Raw genomic sequence first — 25,525 nt, forward strand, 5'->3', positions numbered from 1 at the left:
ACAAAGGCACAAGGATGAAAGACTGGGGTTATGAGAGGATAATTGTGTTTGACTGGAATGTGGTAGTGGGACCCTTTGAAATAAACTCAGGGTGGTATTTTTTTTTCCTTTCTTTTTTAAATAAGAAATAACCTCATTCACAGCAACTAATGATTGGAGATAACAAATGACTGTTCTTCTGACCAAGAAGGCTGCTTAATTCCCTCTGAGCTTCCAAATTCTGGAGGAGCAGTTGTCCAGCCGCACTGTGACTGTCTGCAGGCTGAGGGAAGGCTCCTCTTGGCAGCTGGAGCCCTTAAAGGTCTGAAAGGACTTGAAAGGTCTGAAGACTCACAGGACTTTGTCGACTATCAGCCAAGTGAGGACTGAGATTTTCGGGTGTATCTACTTCTTGCTGCAGAGCCCCACTTCCTGAAGAAAACCCACCTTGATCCAGTCCTTCATACAGGGCCCAATGGCAGTCGAAGCAGCTCTGGCAGGCCTCCGGGCAGAAGTGAGCTGTCCCATCTGTCTGGATGACCTGAGAGACCCTGTCACCATCGAATGTGGGCACAACTTCTGTCGCTTCTGCATCCAACAGTCCTGGGCTGACCTGCGGGACAGGTTCCCGTGCCCTGTGTGCCGTCACCAGTGCCAAGAGAGGCACCTGAGGAGCAACACCCAGCTGGGAAGGATGATCGACATCGCCAGGCTCCTCCAGATCACCAGGAGCAAGAAGAAGCGGCAGGAAGACAGGCGCTTGTGCGAGAAGCACAACCAGGCCCTGACCCTCTTCTGTGAGGAAGACCTAGAGTTGTTGTGTTCCCTGTGCACTCAGCCCCCTGACCACCAGGGCCACCAGGTGAGGCCCGTGGATGAGGCCGCCGCTCATCACAGGCAAAAGCTCAGCAGTTACATCGAGCCCCTGAAGAAGCAGGTGGCAGACATTCAGAAATTAATAAGCATTCAAAGCAAAAAACCATTAGAATTGAGAGAGAAGGTGGAAAACCAAAGGCTGGAATTACTCTCTGAATTTGAGCATCTGCGGCAGTTTTTAGAACGTGATCAGGAATCAATTCTCTCAAGATTAGCTGATGAAGAAAAGGCTATTCAAAAGAAACTCAGCACTAATATAACTGCATTTTCAGAGTACAATTCCACGCTCAAAGGTCTACTAAATAAACTAGCAGAGAGCAGTGTGCTGCCGGAAGTAGAATTGCTATTACAAATTAAAAATTTCTACAAGAACTCTGAGGAGTTCAGCCCATCAGTCTTTTCAGTTCAGTTAAGGAGGGAAGGCTGCAGTTTTCCTTTCCAGTATTCTGCTTTGCAGAAAATTATAAAGAAATTTAGAGTAGATATAATTCTAGACCCTGAAACAGCACACCCTAACTTGATCGTCTCTGAGGATAAAAAATGTGTGAGATATACAAAGAGAAAACAAAACGTTCCAGATTTTCCAAAAAGATTTACAGTCAACACGGTTGTCCTGGGTTTTCCCTTTTTTCATTCTGGCAGGCATTTCTGGGAGGTAGAAGTGGGAGACAAAATCAAATGGGCTATCGGGGTTTGCAAAGACTCTCTTTCTACAAAGACGAGGAGGAGCCCATCGGCCTGTCAGGGATGCTGGACGATTCGGTGGCAGGGAGACAGTTATGATGCCCCAGGAGCTGGCACGACCCCTCTTCCGTCAGAAGTGAAACCCAAAGGCATCGGCATCTTCCTGGATTACGAGATGGGTGAGGTCTCATTTTACAACATGACCGACAAGTCTCACATCCACACTTTTACTGACACTTTTAATAGACCCCTTAGGCCTTATTTCTATGTGGGACCTGATTCAAATCCTCTCAGAATCTGCACAGGAACAGATTATGAATGAAAACTTTCTAACGGGCTGGATCAGTTTAATAATTTTTTTTTTTAATGGAAGGTGGGTATTTTTTTTAATTGAATTTACTGGGGGACATTGGTTAATAAAATTCATTGGTATATAAAATAAAATTATATAGGTTTCAGGGGTACAATTCTATAATACATCATGTCCTACGTACCTCGCCCCAGAAGGTGGGTATCAATATGACAGTAAACCAATCCCCTCTGAACAGCAGCACCACTCAAGAACAAAGTTGCATTTTGTTTCAACAACACAGGACAGGTAGCATCAAGACCCTCCAAGATCAGAGGCTGCCCACCTCTTCTCCCATGTCCTGCCATAGACTTGGTTCAAGCTATACACGGTGCTTGTGATGTTCCGTAGCTGTCCGCCTCTCTTCTTTACTCATGAATTTGCCTGGAGTTCCTACAGCCTCCGTCCCCTGCGGGGTACCCTGACCTCCTATAGTACCTTTGGGCTTACTGCCGTATTTCACTTAGCCCAGACACACTGGTCCTCTGTAAGCTACAAACCAGGGTCTTATCTCAGTAAATTGTTGTATCCATGGTGCTAGCACAGTATTTACCTGATGAACAGCATGCTTAACATTTTAAAAAATCATTTTATTTCTTTTTGAATTCATTGGGGTGACATTGGTTAATAAAATTCTATAGGTTTCAGGTGTACAGTTCTGTAACACACCATCTGTACATTGTATTGCGTGTTCATCACCCCAACTCATGTCTCCTTCCAACGCAATTTATTCCACATATACACATGCTCAACATTTAAATTGCTTTGGTCATTCTTTTGTTTCGCTAGTTCTAGTACTTAGTTTCATTTTCTTTTATTGTTTGAAATGTTCATTACTGGGTTCAAAGAGGGGTGGTGGTCACAGAGCTAGCACATTAGAACCTGAGTATCCTAATTTTTGAACTAACCCTTTTTCTCTGTAAACCAAAGTTCATTCTAGAAACCTTAGAAACAGACTAGATTCACATTGAATTTAAAAATAAATAAGAATTAATTATCTACCATCGGTGTTTTCCTTTTGAAAAAGAAAACAGCTGCCCTGGCTGGTGTGGCTCAGTGGATTGAGTGTTGCTGGTTTGATTCCAAGTCAGGGCACCTGCCTGAGTTGCAGGCCTTTCCTCAGTAGGGGGTGTGCGCAAGGCAACCACACACTGATGTTTCTTTCCCTCTCTCCCTCTCTTCCCCTTTCTAAAATAATAAAATCTTAAAAGGAAGAAAGAAAACAGCTGACAGCAAATCATAGAGACTGATTTCCAGAGAAGGCAATGGTTTTGAGACATACCAAGAAGGAAGGAAAGGAGAAAAGAAGGGAAGGGGAAGAGTCAGGAAACTTGGAGACAATCTAAATTTTAAAAATATGGTTTGGCTTTAGTCTGTGAATCTTGTCATTTTGGGGATTCAATGGTCTTGCCTGCAGGTGACACACCATCGCCTTTCCCTTAGTAGAAAACTAGAATGCCCCACAGGCTGCATCTAAAGGAAACAGGTGTTTGCCCTCCAACGGTGCATGTGACCAAATGGCTACATTCCTTGCCAGACAGTTGTGTCTAGTTAAGGGTTTTCAAACCAAACATTAGTTATTCAGCTAAATACCAAGGATAATAAAAATAAATTAGCAGCATACTTTATCCCCTCCCCTCATGTTACGCTTTCAAAAGAGTTTCTAAGGCAGCATGTTAAGGTGCCAATAGCAACTGATAAAAGGGGCACCCTAAGAAAACAGAAGTAATGCCATTTACTCATAAAAATGCTTCACTTTATCTGGAGAATGAGATATGTTTAATATCTGTGTAGTTGATAGGACATTTTATTCCCATCATAATTTTTAAGTTATAATGGAAATAAAATGACCAAGTCTAAGAGATGGGTCCTTTTTTCTTTTTAGACAAACTTAAAGCCACAGAAGATCCCTTTCCTATCACTGAACTTATTGCTACAGTGAAGGTATCGTTAATACTGAAACACATGGCATTGTCCTGAAGAAAGGGCAAAAATAAAGAGAAAGTTTAAGGTCTTCTAAGTTATTTCAGCTGTTGCCACCAGAAAGTGCTATAGATGTAACAGCAATGGTTAGTCTAACACTGGTCAGTCTGACATTGATCCAAGTAATCTTCATATCTCATTTCTGGAGAATGGAAAATTGTAGGACTTTGCATAGTAAATCACCTCGTGAGAACTTGATCCTACAGTGAAAAATTCTTTGTAAAAGCTACAACGGCCAAGCTGCCCTCCAGTACTACACAAGCATATGAAATATATGCCAAGGCTCCATGGAAAGAAACATTAACACAAGAAATGATTTCCCTGTCAGTTTAAAAGTGGGAAAAACTTATTTGATCAAATCCCTGTTTTAAATACATTGGCACGTCAGACTCCCTCTAAATAGCCAGATTACTATAAGACTCAGGTCACATGGAAGAAATGTTGGCCCAGAAGATGTTTAAACTTTGCTCCTGGGATAAACCAGGCAGTTAAGAAATTTCAAAATGTGCAAAACAGACATCCTCCTTTAGTTACCAAGACTACAAATCACCTTTCACACAATCCGTAAGCCCTATATATTAAACAGCCACACAGGTGAGAACCAAATTCAGGTTTCCAACAAAAATGATAAGCTGTTCCTTGGCAAAGCTGCAATTTGCTATGACAGTTTGTCAGGCATTCAGTCTTAAATTAGTCGGGATCCCTCTGCAATTGCTGTCTTGACCTTGAACTCTCACATTCTACTTGGATGAGAGCCTAGGTCAGAGGAAGTGGAAGCCAACAACCGCTTACTCAACAGGGCATTGTGTCGCTTCAGGTACACTATAATGTCTCCTTGCTTTTCAACAATTTCTTCTAGGCTTGAAGTAGTCCTACAAAGAATCAAGATATTAATAGGTTACATATATTCACCAATACTCATTAGTCTTTGCAAATGGGTCCTTATCAGTTGAAGACTGGTGAAAGTACAGCATAGTGTTTGTTATTTTTTCTTACATGTTATATAAGCCAAGGCAATATTCCAAAATGAGATTCTTTCATTTGACTAGGTTTCACCACAGTCAAAAGGAAGTACCGTCAAAATCTAATCCTAAAAGCTCATGTGCACAGTCATAATCCCCAAGCAGAATGGTTTCTAGATTGTGAGTGGAATAAAAACTCAATTCTCTTTCTCGACTATTACACCCTGCCCAAAGCTTACCTGAATCCAGTCTCTGAAGTAATACTGCTGGGGTAAGCATAGACTTTTTCTTCTTCAAGTATATCAGGCTGTGGTTTGGCTTTATTAAATTTTCGAATCTTCACTAAAATAATAAAGTCATTGTCAGGTTATCTATAAAAATTTTTCTATTTCCATTTATTCAAATTACATTAATTGGCTATTTTCAAAAACATTAATATGCATAAAAATGCTTCATAAAGAGAATAAACACATCTGCTTATTGATGCACTCAAACATTTGAAAGTCTACTGTGCGCCAAGTCTGCACCAAGCCCTGGGAACACAGTGATTATTGTCATTATTGATAATAATAACAGGTATCATTTTTTTGTGGACTAAAAACACAGAAGGCAGAGATGAACTGTTTTACATGGAACTCATTCAGTTCTCAGAACCATCCCAAGATGGGTGCTTTTATTTCTCTTTATTTTCTATAATCAAGTAAAGAGCAGCCCAAGGAAGCTAGACAAGTATCCAGGGCTCTAATCCAGGAAGCAGGACCCCAAAGACTGCTGTGCACACTACCCTATACAAAGAGCTACTAATCCAGGGAAAAATATAAATAAGCCTGCATTCCAAGACAGTACAAAAAGGACCGTAAATTGGAGCTTGCACAGGGGCTAAGACAGACCTGGAAAGCAGTCCCTTACTCAGCAGGAATGGGCCGGGGGTTGGGGAGGATCAGAGAGGAGGAAGTGGGTCGGGTTTGAGCCCAAGCTTGGCTGAAACCTGAATTAATCACAGGTAAGTGGAGTGGAGAAGATGATGTTTTAGGCGAAGAAGGGGCCAGGACAAATACTTAGGATTCTGAGAAGGGGAGAGAGGGAGCAAGTAAGGGTATGTGTGTGGCAGAGTATGTGTTTTCTAATGAATGATATATATTCAAAACTTACATTGGGACAATAGCTTTAACACAGAATAAGGTAGCTTTAGGAACATAAAACAAGCATCTTTACAACGTAATGTCTCAGGGCCCTAAATTTCCTACCTCTTCTGACTTAAAAAAAAGGCAGTCCAGATTATGCCTTCAATAGAGTAGGGACTTGGGCACTGCTAGTTTGGAAAAACTCACCGTATATCAGCTTGAACTAAAAATACTTACTTTACAAATAACTCCATGAGCACTAGCACAGGGTTCAAACACCTAGCAAGCATCACTTCTCAGGAGTATTATGCTGGAGGGTTAAGTTAACAAGTGCTCTATTGTGTGTCTGTCATTGTCAGACATTCAAAGTAATGCTCAGGTAGAGTAAGACAAAAGTCCAACAAAGCTAATCAGCAGTTCTTCGGCCATCTGAATTCTTTGAAGCAAAATGACTTTGTTATTGTGTTGTATCATTCAACTATGACCTGTTTTGTTTCCGGTGAGCAGGGGTGGGCACAGACAAGGGGTGAAGCCAGAAAGGTGGGCAGGGCAGATGTGAGTGGCTGGTGTGCTATGATAAGGCATTTGGATTTTATCCTGAGAGCAAATGGATCTCACCATCATCCCTGAAAAGCAGGGATGGGTAGGCGCCAGTTCACGGAAAGCCTTTTATGCCACACTAAGATTTCAGATTTTCTTCCTTAGGCCCTTAGAAAACTCTGAATAGGAAAGTTGTTAATGATTAGATTTACATATAAACACAATCACGTTGGCAAGAGTAATGAACTAAAGGACAATTTTACCAGCTACTAGATGGCTGATGGCTGAGTAGCCTTTATTGAATCTGCTTATTTTTAAATGCATGGAGAGCTCATCAAATTTAGTATCTCAGAACTGTTCAAGTTTTATTTTTCTAGCTTTCCTTATATAGGCAGTCAAGCAAATTAGTGCTAGATAAGAAGAGTCCATCTTGGTTTCTAGAGATTCAACTACTTGCAATGCAAATAAATTAGTCAAGGTCAGGTTAGAATTAGTGTATCAGAGAATCATGTCCTAAAGAGTTACTCTTAACATTTATCAAAACTAGCTATCTTTTGAAGTATAGAGAAGCAAGAAAAATTCATTTATCAGGAACCAAACTTAAATTTTCTGTGACATTGAACAAAAGCAGCATCTGTCTCCAGAAGCGACTCCCTAAATCTCTCCTGTCAGAGCCAAACAGTACATTTAAAAGAAGATTATAATTTAAAAAGTACGCCTATTACTGAGGGTGTGGTTGCACTTGAACCTTCTAAAGAAATTCAGTATTTGCAGAAACCCTAAACTAAGTAAATTTATGATTATAATAATTATAGAAAATCTATTTACAAGCCTGAATTACCAATTGTCACGTTTTCTTAAGTTAGGAAGTTTGTTAACTTGAGATCTAAAAGGACAATTTTTCATGGTGTATTCAGATAAAACATTCAAAATTTTATGTAAATTAAGATAAATTATGTTTCTAAGTCTTTGATTATACACCGAAGCAGTTCTTTCCAATTAGAAAGACAATGGATTCAAATACAAGGTAGCCCTGGCTGGTGAGGCTCAGTGCATAGAGCATCAGCCTGCAATCCGAAAGGTCGTCAGTTCAACTGCCAGTTGGGACGCATACCTGGGTTGCAGGCCAGGTCCCCAAATTAGGGCGTATGAGATGCAACCACACATTGACATTTCTCTCTCTCTCTCTCTCAAATAAATAAATAAATAAATAAATAAAATCTTTAAAATAAGTGGTACACAATAAAGGGAAATCCTCTTTTTTTGTTCAAGTTTAGGTGTCTTGTAGCTAGTATAACTGTGCCTCAAAATTAGTTCCTTTCAGAATTCTTGGGATATCTGCTTCCTTTGCCTGTTCTTAAGTGGTCTCAGGTTTTTGTCTTTTTGTTTTTAACACTACCTGTCTTGTTAATAGCACAATTAATTTTAAATGCTGCAGCAAATCCTTTAAAAACAGTACAGTAAATCCTAAGGAAATATATCTTAGACTACATTTTAACACTATTAATTTCCCCTTTTTAGATGATGCCACTCACATGATTTTTGAAATATTGTCACCTTCTATGTCATAGAACATTCTATATAGATATTACAGAAAATATTTGACCAAAGGCTTGCACCCCTTATAGTAAATAAAAGTTGAAGAGTTACTATAAAGTAACATGCTAATTGAATTCTATGCTCAGATCTAACTTATAACCCCATTAACAACACTTGACAGACATATGTCATAGAATGAAACTGATTAATCAAGATAATGCAAAGGTTCATTCTTTCACATGGATTACTTTCCTGAAATATTGAGCTGTTTCCTATATACTGAAAAATTAACCTTACTTTAAAATTAGTCTCATGCTTTTCTGTTAAATTAAGTGAGTGGTGTGCATTTCTTTTTTTAGTAAGGTTCAAATGTAACCTACCTAATATAGCCAATCATTAGCTGATAACGGCAGAAAAATTTGTTAAAGTCGATTAAGATGTGACACCACTCACATTTATAAGCTAGTTACTCCATTCCTATTCTAAATACGTTTCTCTGGGTCCTCAAGGAGATATACACACACACACACACACACACACACACACACACACACACAAATCAGTAAAATAAAACACAAGTTAAGACTCATGTGACTTATTCCTTCATAACTAGAGAAATGATTTCTTTCACAATGGACAGATAAGGTGTTTGTCACAAATGACTGTTGCTCAATGGCACAAAGTGAGCTACTGCTGTGGACAGATTTTGCTGCAAGTCAACATTGCAGCAGGAATGAAATCTAGATTTCTCCAGGGCTAGAACTTTTTTCTGTTAAAGCATCCTTTCATCTACTGCTCATATTAATATATCTGAAGCTTACTTTAATTTTACCACTGAGTTTTATTTTTATTTATATATATACTTTTAATCACTGAGAGTTTTAAAAGAGAAGAGACAGACAGATGGACAGACAGACCAACCCTCAGATAGCTCTATATTTGGAAAGAAGTGGGTTCTTAAATGATCTCTCCCAAAGCAATTTTGGGCTTACTGCAGTTTTTGCATGCATTATTTATTTACTTAATTTATAGCCTATTACTTTTAATTTGAAATGCCAGATCTACATTTCAGTTGCATTTGAGGAATCTAACATTTGTGAGCTTTTTGGAATTTTCTGTTTAAAATGGAAAGCCTTCACTTTACTTGACAAAAATCTTGTGGATGGCACAAAATTATAAATGTGACTCTCCATTATCTTCCTGTTGGTTTGAAATGAGAGGAGTTTGGATGTGGTCAGCAGTGACAGACACAGGTACTCAAAAGGTTCTCAGCCACGTAGAATATCTGAGAACAACCTCCTTGTGGCAAAGATAATGGGAGGGGCTTTAAGCCGGGCTTTGTCAGAACAGCTTTGTTGTATTTCTCACCTGTGTAGATGAGCAGACATGTCAGGGAACAGATCAGCTCCAGGGCCAGGATGGCCAGAATGAGGTCAAGGTACAACCTGCTGGGCTCCGGGAAGGAATGCTGTATGCACAGTATGAGGAGAAGCGCTGTGTTGCCTGAGAAGAAGGAACATCACCGCGGTGTTAGCCAGAGCCCAGCGTGATACCCCAGGGCCACACCCAGCCCCTTTTATGTGTGGCAGTGAAGGAAGATAAAGGATAAAACCCCCCAAATTGTTCATCTTTTGAGGGGAATAAAAACCAAAACAAAACATCAAAGAGTTAATGATGTCTCCTAATACAAATATATAAGAATCTGGACCCCTTAAAGACTAAGGAATGATTTTTTGCTTTAGAAAATTATTACGAATGACATTCCTTTCAGTCTTTTCTGAATTTAAACAAGGATGTGGTTTTTAGAAATTTGCATTATCCCAGTTCTTTTGGATCCACAGGCACTTGAGGACCGTCCTATGCTCGCGGCAGACCTGCCTGCCATGAGGGGCACTGTGGCGCTCCGGACACTTGGATGAAAATCCAGGACACACTGCTAAGCTTGGAAAAATGACTTACTACCTCTGCTCCTTGACCTTCTCATCTGAGAAATGGGGTTAACACTACCTTCCTCACAGTGCTGTTGTGAGGAATAAGTGAGCTAACGTGAAAAATATTTAGAATGGTTCCTGGACTGTAAGTATTCAATAAACATGACTCATTTCCCCACCTTGCTCAGAAGCCCATTATTTATTTTTCAAGATCATTTAAACCTCACTCGGCACTTTTATTCTGAAGACAGTCAAAGAAAAGTTTAGGGGTCAAAGTGATTCCTATAGCAACTTACCTTATGATTTCCTAAACCTTATTTAACATATTTATCTAAGTCGGATTATAGGGGAAGAAATGCTTATTTGATTTATCTTCTACTTCTTGGTACAAAAGAGATGATTGTGAGCCAAAGAGCCATGTTTGAATGACCTATCAGAAATCACTCTACACAAAGCTATGTTCTAATGAACCTCTCCCCTTACACTCACGAATGACCGGTTACAATATATTAGCATGTTGACAGATTGCTAAACTTATAAATTAGTTTTGTTAACAAGACAAATATAATTTTACAACATGGAGGGGATAAAAAACCTCTACACAGAAGCACACACAGTTTTCAGAGGATTTTTGACGTGATGCATCACCTGCGTGTCAGCAGCCTGGTGGGTCAGGAGGAATAATGGGGATCGCCACAGACACAAAGTTTGCAGCAAGGGGCACACTGTAAGAAAACATCCCCCCACAGGGCACATGCTATGGACATTATAAAAGCACCCCCCTGGGGGAGGCCCTGCCCAGCACAATATCAGGAGTTCACGCTAAGATCACCCTGCCTCTGGTTACTGCAGCAGCCTAATCATTTTTGTTCCAACCAAATGCACAATCCAGCTATAGCCTGACTTATCTTTCTAAATTACACAAACCTCAACTAGCCCCTCTCCTTCAAAGGCTCCCTCCCCTTCAGCATCCCTCAGGATCTGGCCCTGGCCAGCCTTTCCAGCCTCGCCTTTCACCGGTCACCCCATCCCAGCTCACATCTGCCGGCTGCTACTTGCTTACTCTGCCAGGACTCTACAAATACTTCCCACCTGACAACAATATACGATCAAGGTTTTCTTTGTTTTTTGGTTTTTTAAATCGTTTTATAATCACCGACATACACCTAGATATTTCTTTATTTCACTTGTCATTTAAAAAAGATTCTAAGAGTTACTGGAATACTTAATATTCATTCAAAACACCAGGAAGAAACAAGTTCCTAGGGGCAGGGGAGGTAGCACAGTGATGAGGTGCGGTGCGTGAGCTCTGAGAGCCTGGAGGTCCCGGCTCCAGTGACAGGTCTGCCACCTTTTATGAACTAAAGCCATTAATTCAGTCTGACCCCAGACTCCTCTTTAAATCTGGGGAAATAATACTTGTCACATGAACCCTGTTGTAGGAGGAAGTGAACTAACAATGCCGAAGTAGGTATTGCATTCGATAAATGGCAGATAATAAATGGTAGGTACTATTATTATAATAATTCTGGTTTTGTGAAACCTGTCCTAATTCCAGGCATATGCCATACGGTCTCTCCTCCAAAACAAGTCCCCATGGCTGACTCACAGTCTCAGGCCCCACTACGGTGAGACCCAGTCTGTTCTCACTTGTGTAACACGTATTTGATAGTTTAAAAATGTGTTTGGATCTAAGGAAGGAGGACAGATAAAATAAATATTTTCAACTGAATTTGGAAGCAAAGCCAAGCCCCAACTCCAAAAAATGAATGTAATTTCCTCTCTCTAGAGAATAACAAAAAGTATCAGGATGAAGCTAATCAATATCTAACAATACCCATCACATGTGATTTAAAAAATGGTTATACTCTTCATTAGCTGGAGGGTCTATGATTTACCTTCTTTTTCTTCAAGTAAGAAAACAATATACTTAAGAAAAATAAAAACAAGGTAAATACCTGCCCCAGCCTCTTTGATTTCTGGGTCCTTGTATGAATGACATACAAGTGATGCCATCTGTGATTAAACTAAGGGTCCAATTGTTTAGAAACAGATTATGGTCAAGAGCCACATGTTCAACAAGAATTTGAAAGACAGAGGAAAGATAAAGTGAGATACTCTTTTGATGGCCTCAAAAATTCGAGTCCTAAAAAAAATACTATCCCCAGAAAATCACTTAAGATTGAACATTATTTTGGTCATAAAGAACATAAGGTTTTTCAGTAGTTTAAAAATAGGCTTCTGTCTATTTTCTGCCCCCTGGCCTCCGGAAAGGTGATAGTGACATCTTATGGCCAAGAGACAGTGCTACACATCAAAAGTTGAACGAGTAAAATCACAGTTCCTCAGGGAGCAAGCAGTAAATGCCGCCCCCTTCTGGACGAGTAAAATTCAGCCATCTCTATAAAACGCTCTTTCTCCGCTATGGTATGGTCCTCCACCTTCCACTAAAAACCTCAGAGTGGATGAACTTGCAGTTTGCCCTTAAGGAAATGTACTAACAGAACACAGAAGAAAAATAAAAATAAAATTCTGTAGAGCTATTTTTTCCTGGTGAAAAATATTCATTTCTAATCTGGTTTAAAAATGTTAAATAAATTTATTCTGGACTCACATTCCAAGATGGTCTTTTAAAATGATAGAAACTTAGGCAAAACTACCTAAAGGAGTTCAGTTTAATTCCATTAAGCCTTTAACATGTACAACAGTAAAGAGAAGCAGGCACTCATGCATCCTAAATCCTGTGTGGACTTTCTGATCTTGCCCTCATAATTCGTTTTTTTCTTTTCATTTTGGATAATGCACTTTATTATTTAACAGTCTCTCTTATTACAAGACAAGTACTGAGCTTTACTTAAAATAGAAGGATTCCCTCTTCTTGTCTTACAAGTATAAATAGCAGCAGCATTTTTATCTCTTTAGATGAATAAGGAAAAGCGGGAAGGCATTTCTACATTTCACACAGGAACTCATGGACACCAGGATCATAAAAAGGGGAACAAAAACATGCCAACTCAAAATATAACTTATTAGCATAAGGATGATTTTAAGCTGGTTATTTTTAAGAAACAGCAGACACAGGAACATGTCTGAAAACAGAGAAGTTATCCATGCCTAAGACTGTCTCCCTCTCTGTACCAGGAAGAGAAGGATGACAAATAAATAAATAAATAAATAAATAAATAAATACTTTTTATTTTAAAAAAAGGATGACTCTAAATCTCAAGAAACTCTTATCAATGGAGAAGGCACCTACTTACATCTGCTTAACAACCTTACACTTGTTTACTGCACTTTTCTCGGCAACCTCCCATAACTGCCTCCGCACCCCCAGTATCTTCTTTTGTCTTTAGCTGGCAATGGTATTTAAGGTGGTTGCTTGGGCCATTTTGGGGAGTTACACAGATATCCTGGGTATCTCTCATGTATATAGGAGGCATACATGTTATTAAACTTGTTTGGTTTTCTCCTGTTAATCTGTCTTTTATTACAGTGGGGTCTCAGCTCAAAACCTGACAGGGTAGAGGGGAAAATGACATTTCATCGCCTAAATAATAAACACAGATTTCAAAGAAAAGTTAAACTTCAAGACATTCAGATGATCCGAACTTAGTGGCCACTATATATATCATTCTCACAAAAATGAGAAAAACCTACAGTAAGTTCTTATTTAACATTGTGAATAGGTTTCTGTGACTTTAAGCAAAAACAGCGTATAAAGAAACCAACCTGAACATAGGCTATTGATACAAACAAGAGTTAAGTTCCTATGTCATCCTATCACCATTTCAACAAAATGACATTGAATGAAATGACATTATTCAAGGCCCTGCTGTATTTGATTATAAAATCAGTCTTCACATTTTCTGCCTGCAGACTCTTTTGTTACTCAGCCACGCCACAAACAAGCTGAGAGAGACAACGGGGCTTACCAGTGGAGTGTATCGTTAACGCAAGTCTTTTAAGATGCCTTGTCGATCGGTAGATCATGTTATAGCCTCGGTTTCTTACTTTGCTGTGGTGATATTGAATGTAGCGTTCAAGAAGGAAATGCAGAATCCATAAAATGACTTTTCCGAGGATTATGACCGTTTGAACTTTTAGCGGGTTGGTGTAGTTTCCTGGGCACTTGTCCTCATTTGGATTAGGGTAAGAACAAAGCACACCTGTTAAAAATGCTAAAACAACAAACACAACCTGGTGGAAAGGAAAGCAGTAGGTTAAATATTTGATATTTGTATTTAAGAAACATTATCATCATCCCAGCATATACTCTTAAAACTATGACTCTTGCTATCCAATTTTTATAAATGAATTAAAAAAATATTTTTACAAACATTTAAAACAAAATTTGAAGAAAAATTTGCAGATAACTTGGAAAACAAATAAAATCACATGCACAAAAAAATCACTCCAAATCTGACCTTCACAGAAATAGGTACTGAATGTTAAACAGTTTTCTGCCTACTTCTCTTTTACTGAAGAAAGTAAAAACAGTTAATTTAGTGTCTTAAAGGTAACTAATAAAAAGCATGATTTAAAAAAGAAAATAGAAACTAAAAATAAAAAAGTTTATTTCTAGTTTCAGTGTTAAGAGAACAATAAAAACTATCCAATTAGATTGACAAAAATTTAAAAGACAGGTGCCAAAATACAGGCAAACAGACATTCTCATATAATACTGGCTGGTCTGAGAATTGCTGTTGAAAAATAATTGGAAATATCTTGACCCAGCTGGCTTACCTTAGGATCCCATCCCTCAGAATGAAAAGCACTAGTACCTAGTACACATGGATATGAATATTTACAGCAGTATTCCCCATATTTGCAAAACTTAAAAATTGCCCACTATGTGTCCATCCAGTGGAATGCTTGAATTACGGTATATCCACCCATATAACAGAACATTACTCAGCCATAAAAGAATTAACTAAATCTGTGTATTAATTTGGATGGATGTCTATGACATGTTAAGATTAATAAATCAATTGCACATTAGTAGTTTAAAGTGCGGTTTCCAGACCAGCAGCGCCCGCAGTACCAGCATCACCAGAGATCATGTTAGAGATGCAAATTTTCCGGCCCCAACCAATAGGGACTGAGTCAAAAGCTCTGGGATGTGGCAGGGCAATCTGTGGTTCAAGAAGCAGGACAGGAAGTCTGATCCATGCTGAAGTTTAAAAAACACTGCTGTAAAGTAAAAACTGAAGTATTATCCAGTTTTTGAAAGAAATCGGGTAATACTGCAAATAGGTCTACAATAAATTCTTTGAAGTAGAGATATGAATGAAAAAAGAGGGCACATTTTAAATGTTGATAAATATAACCAAACTGCCCTTCAAAGAGCTTGTATGTTTTTTAAGAACATCACCTCTAGATGGATCACTTTCTCCCTGCCAACTTACATGTACTAACAAGAGAAGATTTGCTATGATGACTGTAGGAAGAGGGTGGAACTTGGGTCTAAAATGAGCATGTAATGAATAATGTGGGTGATGCTGGGTGTCCAGAAGGGGGTCATCTTCAATACTTTGGGTTGGATCCAAGGAGCCCTGGGGTGCAGAAAAAAGAAGGCAAGCTGTAATTACCACTTTCTGGATTGTGTTTCTAAGACAAAGTAACTAAACTATAAAACTTTAGTAAGCATTATACAAGTTGCAGGCCAAAAAAAGCCATTATCCCTATCTAGAACCAATTTTGAAAATATACCACCTTGGCTGGTGTAGCCACACCAGTGGATTGAGTGCCGGCCTGTGAACTAAAAGTTCATCGGTTCAATTCCCAGTCAGGGAACATGTCTGGGTTGTGGACCAGGTCTCCATTTGGGGGTGTGCAAGAGGCAACCAATCAATGTATCTGTTGCACATCAGTGTTTCGCTCCTTCTCTTTCTCCTTCCTTCCCCTCCCTCTAAAAATAAGTGAATAAAATCTTTCTAAAAAATTAAAAAATGTTTATCTATCATAGGCCTCTAGATAACTAGTATACAAATCATAAAAACAACAGTTATTAGAACAGGTAGAGGACATCTTAATTCATTCATTGTGAAACAAGGTAATACATAATGAGATTAAAGCAAATAATTTTCCTCAAGCCACCAAAGCTTAGATTATTTATATTATCGATGAAACAGCTACATATGGTTGCAATTCTTCAACTATGTGTCTGTGTTTCATAAAATTTTGGAAAGTTTATTAAGAGGTCTTAAACTTTCAGTTACAATAGAAATATTTTAGAGTGCTCATAGAAACAGATCACCCTGATAGACCTTGGAGGAGACTTAGTTTATAGCTGTCAGATTCTCAATGAAAACAACTACTTGCGATGTCACTGAAGTAGTCGGCAAAAGTTCAGCTGCAACTTAAAAATCTAGTCATCACGTTTAAAGGTACTGTCTTGATAGAAACAGTACTTTCTCATCTCTGGTACATACAACAATCTCTTAATTTCAGATTCTTACAGAAAAATGTTATATATTAGGCACTTTGCCCAACAAAAAAGAACATAAGACACACTCCAAAAGGAGATTACATTTTCATTGGGGAGGTTTAAAGGCATGCAGGACTAAACAACGTACTAGAGAATATAGTACATGGGATACTATAAGGAAGTAATAATAAATTAGCAAATGACTAGCACAGACAATGCAACAGCTTAACTAGGTATACCAGAATGAAAGGAAAATGAAGCCTTAATGCTCAAAAGGGAAGCCTGAGAACAGGATCAGGAGACAGAGGATAAGGGTTTTTTATTTTGGAAGGGGTAAATGATAGTGCGACATGGCTCTTGGCCACTGGCATTACCTAGATGATTCAGTAATCTGAGCATAACCCAGATCCTTGATTTCCAATCTCAGGCCTGAAGAGCTGCTCTGCAATTGTTTAAAAAGATTTTATTTAATTTTTTAGAGAGAGGGGAAGGGAGGGAGAAAGAGAGGGAGAGAAACATCGATGTGAAACAGAAATACCAACCGGTTGCCTCCCACATATGCCCCAACTGGGTACCAAACCCACAACCCAGGCATGTGCCCTGATGGGGACGGAACTGGCAACCTTTCGCTTGGCAGAATGATGCCCAATCAACTGAGCCACGCGGCCAGGGCTGCAATTTTTTAAATTCAATGCCTGAACAGCTTCCTGTTTAGTTTGCCATAACTCATGGGGCAATTCTGAGTATTTCCAGTCCCTTTAAAGACTCCTTTTCCTCTAGCTCTCCCTCAGTCAGCAGATGTCCCAGCCTCTACAGCTCTTCCCTTAGCTAATGTTCCACCCTGACTTCCAGGCTCAGTTAGGGCTATTCCCACAGGGGGCCTTCCTGGGCAGCCAAGCATCTGGATCATGCCACCCCACCATGCCTTCCCATGCACTTGGTGCTCACCTCCTCTATCATACTCTCCTGTGATGGTCTTCTTCCTTATCTGTCTTGCCCAGTAGCCTTTACGAGACCCACCGTCTCCCCACTTCTTATGCCTTTGTAATGCTAGTGCCCAGCAGTGACTCAAGGTCGACACTCAGCCAACACATGATAAATGAATGAATGTTCCAGACCTGTCCTTGCAGTTCCCTAACTCGGTAATGCTATTGTCAGAATCAGGAGAGATTGTCAAGAGCTGTAGGAACAATCAGCTCTGACCAGAGGCAGTAAGTGCTGTGGCTAAGGGCAGGCTCCTAAGGCAAACTGCCTTGGCTCAAAACTTATGTTCTCTATAAAACTTGTCCAGCCAAGTGTTTTCTCTCTACTTTAAAACTCCTATAAAACACACTGCCCTTAATATTAATTTGGGATATTTCTTATGCTGCCTTGTATTGTCTTCCCTGACTACATCAAAGGGGCTGGGGCCCCCAGTACCGTTTCTTCTCTCTGTTACTCATTACATGTTCAGTAAATACAATGTTTTTAATGGCTATATCAAATATACTGCCCAATGGGTCCTACAGGAAATATGGCAAAACCATAAAAACAGTACCCCATCATTCTCCAACTTACCCCCTGCAAGTGAAAGGTGAAGGCAAGATGCCTCCTGAAGCCAAATAATTCCTTCATTTTCAGTATGAATAACTACATTACTACCTGTAGAAGATACCTGTTGTTTTTGTCCACAGCATATCTCTTCCCTCTTCTTTTGCAACAATAACTCTATTTCTTTGGGGACCCACCATCTGCCTCTGCATTAAGTCTCAATGGGAACATCTTTCAGTACTTTTCACCCTCCTCTGTCCTCAGGGTGGTGATTGAACCAAAGAGACTTGGGCAATCCAACTCTGTGAGCAGCAAAGCAAAGGGAGGCCATGATTGCGGCAGATTCACTCCAGGGCAGACCCCGAAAGGACTGGAGCTGCCCTTGTGTTTTTTCAGAGGCCTTGATGTTTATCCAGCCCGTTTCAAATAAATCCCTATCTTCCTTCAGTTAGCCAGAGTTGGTTCCACAGCTTGCAAACAATTAACCTTAACTCTCCTAAAAAAAGCCTTTGCCTCTTCCAAGTCACTGAAGTGTCTGGGCTTACGACACAGCAGATAATTTTGGGGTTTTTACTGAATGATAGAATTCATATCCACAAAATACCAAAGCAGCCAACTTGCTCAGGTTGAAAGTGATTTAACTAAGTAACTGTTGGTGAAACAGATTTCTAGGATTGTATTCGTTCTACAGCTAATAGTTGCAGATCCAAGAACCCTGGGGTAGCTTAGCATCAACCAAGAAACTAGTTTTTTCCATATATTGTCAGTTCATGAATCCCACCCTTAAAAATTTAGAAACAATCAATAAAAAAAAAATACATACGAGTCTCAAATCTACTTCCAGGTTTTAGTTAGTGTTCCATTTTCTCCACTGGGGGGAAAAGGGGGAATTTTTAGTCTTATTAGAAATTGTTTAGTCTTAGTCAAGATAATTTAACTATGGTCACTATTTACCAAAGAATCTAAGCTCTTGTAGGCCTGGAACTGTGTTTCATGTGTCTTGCCTGATGCACCTCATTCAGTGAATAGGATTACAGTAATATTTCTATTAATTCATTAATACAAATAAGTGGTTTAATGTAACCGTCGACTTTGCATTTAGCAAGGGCAATATTTTTATTTTGTTCCAATAGGGCAACCCAGTTAATTCTGGGCACATTACATTTCCCTAAAAGTTTTTTAATATACTTAAGCAAAGATTTTTGCAATTATGCTATCACTCCATACTATATACACTGTAAAATAGTGCACTGGTTTTTTATTAATCTCGTTTGGATCCATTAAAAAAGGAGGCTTAAAAATCCTTTCATTCCTACCAATCCTAGATTCAAAACATCAGGGCATTGTTTCTCTCCAGCGTTGCTTTCTGGGTGATGATAGCGACAGGTCTGGCCGGCGGCTGGCCTGCGTGTTGCAGCTGCTCCAGGTTCAGAGCCCTCTAGAGCCGAGGCTGGGGACCCGCAAGGAGGGGAGATTCGTCCCCTGTGCCCCAGGGGCGACAGAGCGGAGCCCAGAGGCCAGGCGCCCAGAGACACGCCCGGAGCCAGTGCTGTCAGGCCAGGAGCCAGTGCTGTCAGACCAGGCGCTCATCACGTGAAGCTCTCAGTTCCGGGATCAAAGATGCGCACCGCGCCTGGGCTGGGAGCCCGCCTGGGACCTCCCGCAGCAGCGCAGCCACCACCCAGCAGCCCAAACCGGAGCATCGCAACTCCACCCTGCCCTAGTGCCTTTTCTTTCAACACCACGCAAAGAGACAGCTTCGCGCAGGAAGCACCGCTTCCTGCCGTGGCCGCACAGGGTGGCTTCCCCGCGCAGTCTCCGCCCAGCGTGCCCAGCACAGGAAGAAGGAGATTCCTGGGCTAGCTGCCCGCCACTTTTGTAAACTCACATCCTCCAGTCGGGTCCTCGCCGCCATTTCCCGACGCTTGAGGCCGAAGCCCTGGCCAGCAGGCCTCTCCACCTGTTCCCCGGCGCCGAAGGCCCAGGAAATTCACCACTTAAAAGAATCTGCCTGCCCCAACTCCAGACACACCCACTCCTGTGCCCGCCCCGCCTCCGGCCCTCTCCGGGCCCCGCCTCCTTACTTCCGATTGGCGGAGGCAGAGGGAGTGGTGTGCCCTTCCCCAAGGCCCGACCTGTGGGCAGCTGCAGCGGCTGGGACCCGGTTCTTGGAGATTGCAGCCTTCCCCGCTCAGGTCTGCTATTGGCCAGAGACTTGGGCATTAAGTGATGTATTCAAAGTCCAATAATTTAACTATTTTCGGCCGCTACTTGCTTTTTAAAATGTTAACTTTTTTTCGGTCTTCCTCAGTTTTTGTTTGCAGGCATACCTCCATGCATGAGTAGAACCACCGGCAGAATTTTAGGGTTCCTATTTTTAGGTCAAAACATCAGTAGAGGGACACGGACAGAATAAAGATTCTAATTCCTATGACGTATTTATGGATTTCACCAATGCGCATGAGTAAAGAAACTAAATTAGAGGCCAGTCTCACAGACTGCTATTCAGTAGCTCCCTAATCTGGCTCTGATTTAGTTCTGAATAAGTAGACTTCACCCTCTTTCAGGAGATTCACTCTCCTGAGTCTGAGTCTTTGCTTGTATAACACGTCTAGGAGTAAAAAGGTTTTATCCTTTTTCAACTTGAACCTTATATTTCTTTTATATGTACTCGCCCGTTGATGGATTATTTAGTAAATGATGTTGGGAAAAACAGCTAGCCGTTTGGAAGAAAATGAAGTTGGATCACTCCCACATTCCTTAAGCCAAAACGAATTCCTAAATTCAAAGATTTAAACATAAAAATAAATCAACAGAAGTTCTAGAAAAAAAATCAGCATAGTTTTACAGCAAAAGCTTCATGCATGACCTCAAACTCCAAAGCACTAAAGAAAAAAGTGTAATAAATTTGACTGCATAAAAATATTGAAACTTTTTCTTGTACGCCAATTTACAATGATAAAAAAAGTTTGAAATTTCTACACGAGACAGAAAAGCAACATAAAGTTAAAATCTAAGTCCCAAATAACTGGAAGCAATGTAGCTATCCATTATTTGTGGAATAGTTAAGTAAACTATGGTATCCATACTAGGATATTATCCAGCAGTTTAAGAAAATGAGGTAGATCTATATATGTTGTTGGGAGGGGAAGCTCTACAATATAGGGTGTCATAAAAGCACGTTGCAAAATAATAGTCATGCTATAATTTTATTCATGAAAAAGAGTACACATAATGCAAAAAAACAAATATTTTGATATTTTGATATGCTAATGTATGCTATGAAAGTATACAGAACTAGAGAAATTAAGCAAGAAAAAGAAATAAGTCATTCAAACTGGAAAGAAAGAAGTAAAATTACTCACACAAGACATATCTTAAAGAAAATCTTAAAGAATGCACAAAAAAAGTCTTAGTGCTAATAAACAAATGAACAGCTAATAAAGAGTCTGGCAATTTTTCAAAAAGCTAAGCATAGAATGCCATAAGATCCCGCAATTCCAACCCTTGGTATACCTGTAGTGGTGATTGTTGCATAATATTATAAATGTAAATAATGCCACTGAATTGTACATTTAAAAATAGTTAACATAGCAAATATGTTATAAATATCTTACCACAATAAAAACACAGTTTGAAAAAAGTTTAGTATATACACAAAACCTGCTTATCATAGAATTATGAATCATACAATTATCTTAACTCTAACTCACATGATAAAGAAGTAATTTCATTATTACACAAAAAGCATATTCCCCTGCTTTTAAAAAATATATATTTTTTAAAAAAGACAAATGACAAAAGCAAGTAGTTCACAGAAATAGAAAGGCAAACAGCATAGAAAACGTATGTTTATCCTTACAATTTTAAAAATACAAATTAGAACAACAAAAGATGTCATCGTATCAGATTGACGAAGATGAAGAGTATTAGTGAGAGTGGGCATGCATACACTGTTAGAAAAGGTGTGAATTATTGAAATAATTTGAGGAAAATTTGGCCAAATCTGTCAAACCTACCAAATCAACATTTACTCAAGTTTTTAAGTACTTATCCTTTGACTGTAGGATTTTTCCTGCAGTTATACTAAAAAAAAGGGAGAAAGATATTTATCTATGATCATTTAACCTTATTTGTAAAAACTTTCTCTTTATCAAAAACAGTAACAATCTAAATACCTATCAACAGGAGACTAGCCAAATAAAATATTGTACCAATGAAAGTTGCCATTAAAAAGCATAAGGGTAGATCCATGTGCATGGATCTTTATGTACTACAGAATGACAGCCACGTAGAAACATTTCACTAAGAGTTTCATGTTTGTACCTTATCCCCACAACTAAACTGCAGACACTCTAAGATGTGACCCATCACACACAGCCCAGAAGCGCACATGTGTATGTAGCAAACGGTCACTGACTTGAACTCAATCAAAGAGAAATGAGGGGAAAGGTATAAAAATAAGATACTAATGGAAGGTGGGGGGTGAGATAAATAGAGCAAAAAAGCTATGATAGAAGGAGAGATATGAGGAGGAGGAGGAGAGATGAAAGAAATGGAGGAAGAACAGAAAAGAGCATGTGTAAAAATTGAGGAGAGAGATGTGAGGCCTGAGGGTCATTGGACTGGGCAGTCACACATGCTTTGTATTAATTAGATCAGGATATGGATAATAAGCCCTGGCTTGTGTGGCCCAGTTGGTTGGGTGTCATCCCGCAAAGCAAAGGGCGCCCATTTGATTCCTGGTCAGGGCAGCTGCTTAGGTTGCCGGTTTCGTCACCGGTCAAGGCACTTATGAGAGGCAACTGATCTATGTTTCTCTCTCACATCAGTGTTTCTCTCATTCTGTTTCTTCCCCCCTTCCCCTCTCTCTAAAAATACATTAAACACAATTTTTAAAAAAGATATAGTTAAGATGTATGTGGAAGACGAACAGGGCTCATAGAGGGCACAGGGGAATACATTCTGTAAGTTGTCTGAGGCAAGTGCAGGGGAGGCCTCAATCAAATCACACAGACATTACATGCGGACAGTGAGTGGCAGAGCTATACCAGCCACTGAGCAAATGGTGACATGGGTGACAGGATCCTCAGCTGGGTCTTCCCCACATTGCCTGGCCGCCAGGAGCAGTGGATATCTCATTTGAGCAGATTTCCCATTTGGGTAGGTGTGCTGTGGATACTGCCATAACCTTGCAGTGTTACTCCCAAAATGCCCCTGGGTCTGTGGTAGATTCACTGTCTGAAGTATAAGCTTTAAACCCCCAGGGCAATCAGAGAAGGCCTAAATGGGGTAAGTGGGGACAGGGGGAGAAAGAGGCAACTACTTCTCAGACCCCTGCTTTATGGGGCACCTCAAGCCTGAGATAATAACCAAAGTGTTTCATATCAAATTGGTCTGAATTAAAAAGCCTTTTTCAGAATATCTATAAGACATACTTCCTTTGATCCCAAGTTATACGACTTACATTCTCTGCCTTCCATTGCCAAATGCTTGGAAGCTGTCTTGCTGTTTTAAAGAGTTCCCTTTTTCCGAGCACCTTGCCCAAGTCAGACTGTCCTCCCAGAAGCAACATGCTGTAGGGCAAAGGGCCTTGGAACCAGAAAACTCAGCTCAAATTCTAGTTCTACAACTTACCGCTCACCAACATCCACCCCCCCTCACCCCCACGCCGCCGCCTCACTTTTCTTAACTATAAAATGATACTTCTCTCCTAAGGTGACCATAAGTATTAAATCACGTATCGAATCCCTACAGGAGACTTGGCACAAATGAGGAACTCGTGAAATTTTGGCTTCCTTCCTGTTTTCCCCTCCCCTCCCCCACCCCACGTCTCTAGCCTGAATCAAGTAGAGAGGAGGGGCCAGGTACACACAGTTCTCTCCGTGGGCACCAGCACAGCGCTGCATGTAATTAAGTACTTAATAAATGCTTTTTGATTAAGTTCAGCATCCTCATAGCAGGAGACAAGCACTTTGCTCAATCACTCTGATTAGATGTTTCTCCTTGGCAGAAATTCAGATGGCACCAATGCTAAATTCAGAGTGTTGTTTTGGAAAATCACATAATGATACTTCATTTTTCTGAAAGACGGAGTGATAATTCCCACACCTGCCTCACAACTTTGCTTTTATGCCGTTGGACAGTCAGATATCTAGAAATATGAGGGCCTGCTTTTTAGTTCATAACATAAATACTTCTTTAACAGAGAGGCAAAGAGATTGAGAAGCTAGGGCTAGTCAGAGAGACCGATGTAGCCATTTGTCACTTGTTACCGCCACCCACCCCTCCAAAGGAAAAGAGGGTCAGTTATGGAGCTGAGGCTCAAAAGAAACTCAGATGTTAACTGGGATCTCTTTATCTTCCTTCCCTTCACCGAGTTCTGTTGCAATACAAAAAGTCCATTTACACCAAGTGTTAATGAATTCTGTAGAATTTTCTGAGTTTTTGGGAAAGTGTAGAGCTTTCTGTTGTCCTACTGGCTCAGCCTTTTTCCTCTCCTCTGCTTTTCTCTCCTTCTCAGGTTTAAAAAAAAAAAGTTTCTCTTTGCTTCAGGCTTGAGCAGGCCCTTGATGCCCCACTCTCCTCCCCAAGCAGCTTGTGAAAGTATTTCTTCAAACAAACCCAGAAGTCTCCCTAGAAAATCTCCACCTCGTCATCACCTCTTCCCATTTCACTTCCACACCACACCCCCTACTCCACACTGGTTGCTGTTCCCTAGGAACATACAATGAGGTTTGGGCAGGACGGAGTGTCCGTCCCAGTGTTTTAGGGACTGCAAGCTATCCAGAAGCTTTAAGAAACTGACTTGTTTCACTATAGCTGAACAATTTGGTTTCAAGTTGCCCCAAACCACACTTGCATTTGGAGGTGCAGTTCTTATCTAGCCCACTGAGTAGTGCTGTTCCTCTATTAGTAAGATGGAGATCGTGTACTAGGAGGTACAATCTTTCTCATCAAAGGGGACAAATATTCAGTGAATCTGGCTAAGCATTTAAAGATAGATATTTGTTTCCTTTTAGTGACATGTATGAAGAGGCTCTTTAGTGGATACTAAATAAGTAGGCTATCATTTGGATAGCACCAGGCATTGTGCTTGCAGGTTGATGTGCCTGAATACCTAAAGACAGGATTTTTAAATGTGAGACCTTAAGTAACATGCCTCAGCTATCACCACGATCATCATTGCTGTCGTCATCATCATCATCATCATCCTCATCGTTAAGGTCAGACTCTTAAGTACTCCATTAAGCTGTCGCTGTATACCTGGATACTCCTTTGTGCAGGTGGCAGGAACATGAAGCCAGATAACATAACCAAAATTCTTGTGTATGTTTGCGTGTGTGTGTGTGTGTGTGTATCTGTTTTCCTTTAACAAAATGCTTTTCTAAATCCTTTTTTTGTGTGTGCATGTTTGTAAAATTCTTTAACTGTGAGTTTGAGAAGACACATTGAGTGTCTTGATTTTCCCTTTCTCAAGGAGGAGAGCAGAGAGAGGAGAATAATATTTATTAAATGCCCACTACATGTTAGGTATTATGTTGCTGTCTTAGAAAACTTATCTCATTAAATCACATAACCTTATGAGGGAAGTGGTATTA

The 25,525-nt window shown here is 40.1% G+C and overlaps 2 protein-coding genes across 2 annotated transcripts; one reads left to right on the forward strand and one right to left on the reverse strand.

Annotated features, from left to right (window-relative positions):
* Positions 1–427: 427 nt before the first annotated feature.
* On the forward strand, positions 428–1,951 carry LOC129072593 (tripartite motif-containing protein 75-like). The gene has a single exon (XM_054576115.1). The coding sequence runs from the start codon at positions 455–457 to the stop codon at positions 1,859–1,861; it is 1,407 nt and encodes a 468-aa protein (XP_054432090.1). The 5' UTR covers positions 428–454; the 3' UTR covers positions 1,862–1,951.
* On the reverse strand, positions 1,879–19,948 carry TMEM192 (transmembrane protein 192). The gene is made up of 6 exons (XM_054576116.1): positions 19,813–19,948; positions 15,373–15,519; positions 13,900–14,164; positions 9,405–9,539; positions 5,073–5,175; positions 1,879–4,743 (listed from the first exon to the last, which is right to left on the reverse strand). Exons 1-6 carry the CDS (start codon positions 19,837–19,839, stop codon positions 4,605–4,607), a joined length of 816 nt encoding a protein of 271 aa, XP_054432091.1. The 5' UTR covers positions 19,840–19,948; the 3' UTR covers positions 1,879–4,604.
* Positions 19,949–25,525: the final 5,577 nt, after the last annotated feature.

Source organism: Pteronotus mesoamericanus, unplaced genomic scaffold (genome assembly GCF_021234165.1).
Source record: "Pteronotus mesoamericanus isolate MK-2021 breed Mesoamerican mustached bat unplaced genomic scaffold, CSHL_Meso_final contig_32, whole genome shotgun sequence".
Lineage (NCBI taxonomy): Eukaryota > Metazoa > Chordata > Mammalia > Chiroptera > Mormoopidae > Pteronotus > Pteronotus mesoamericanus.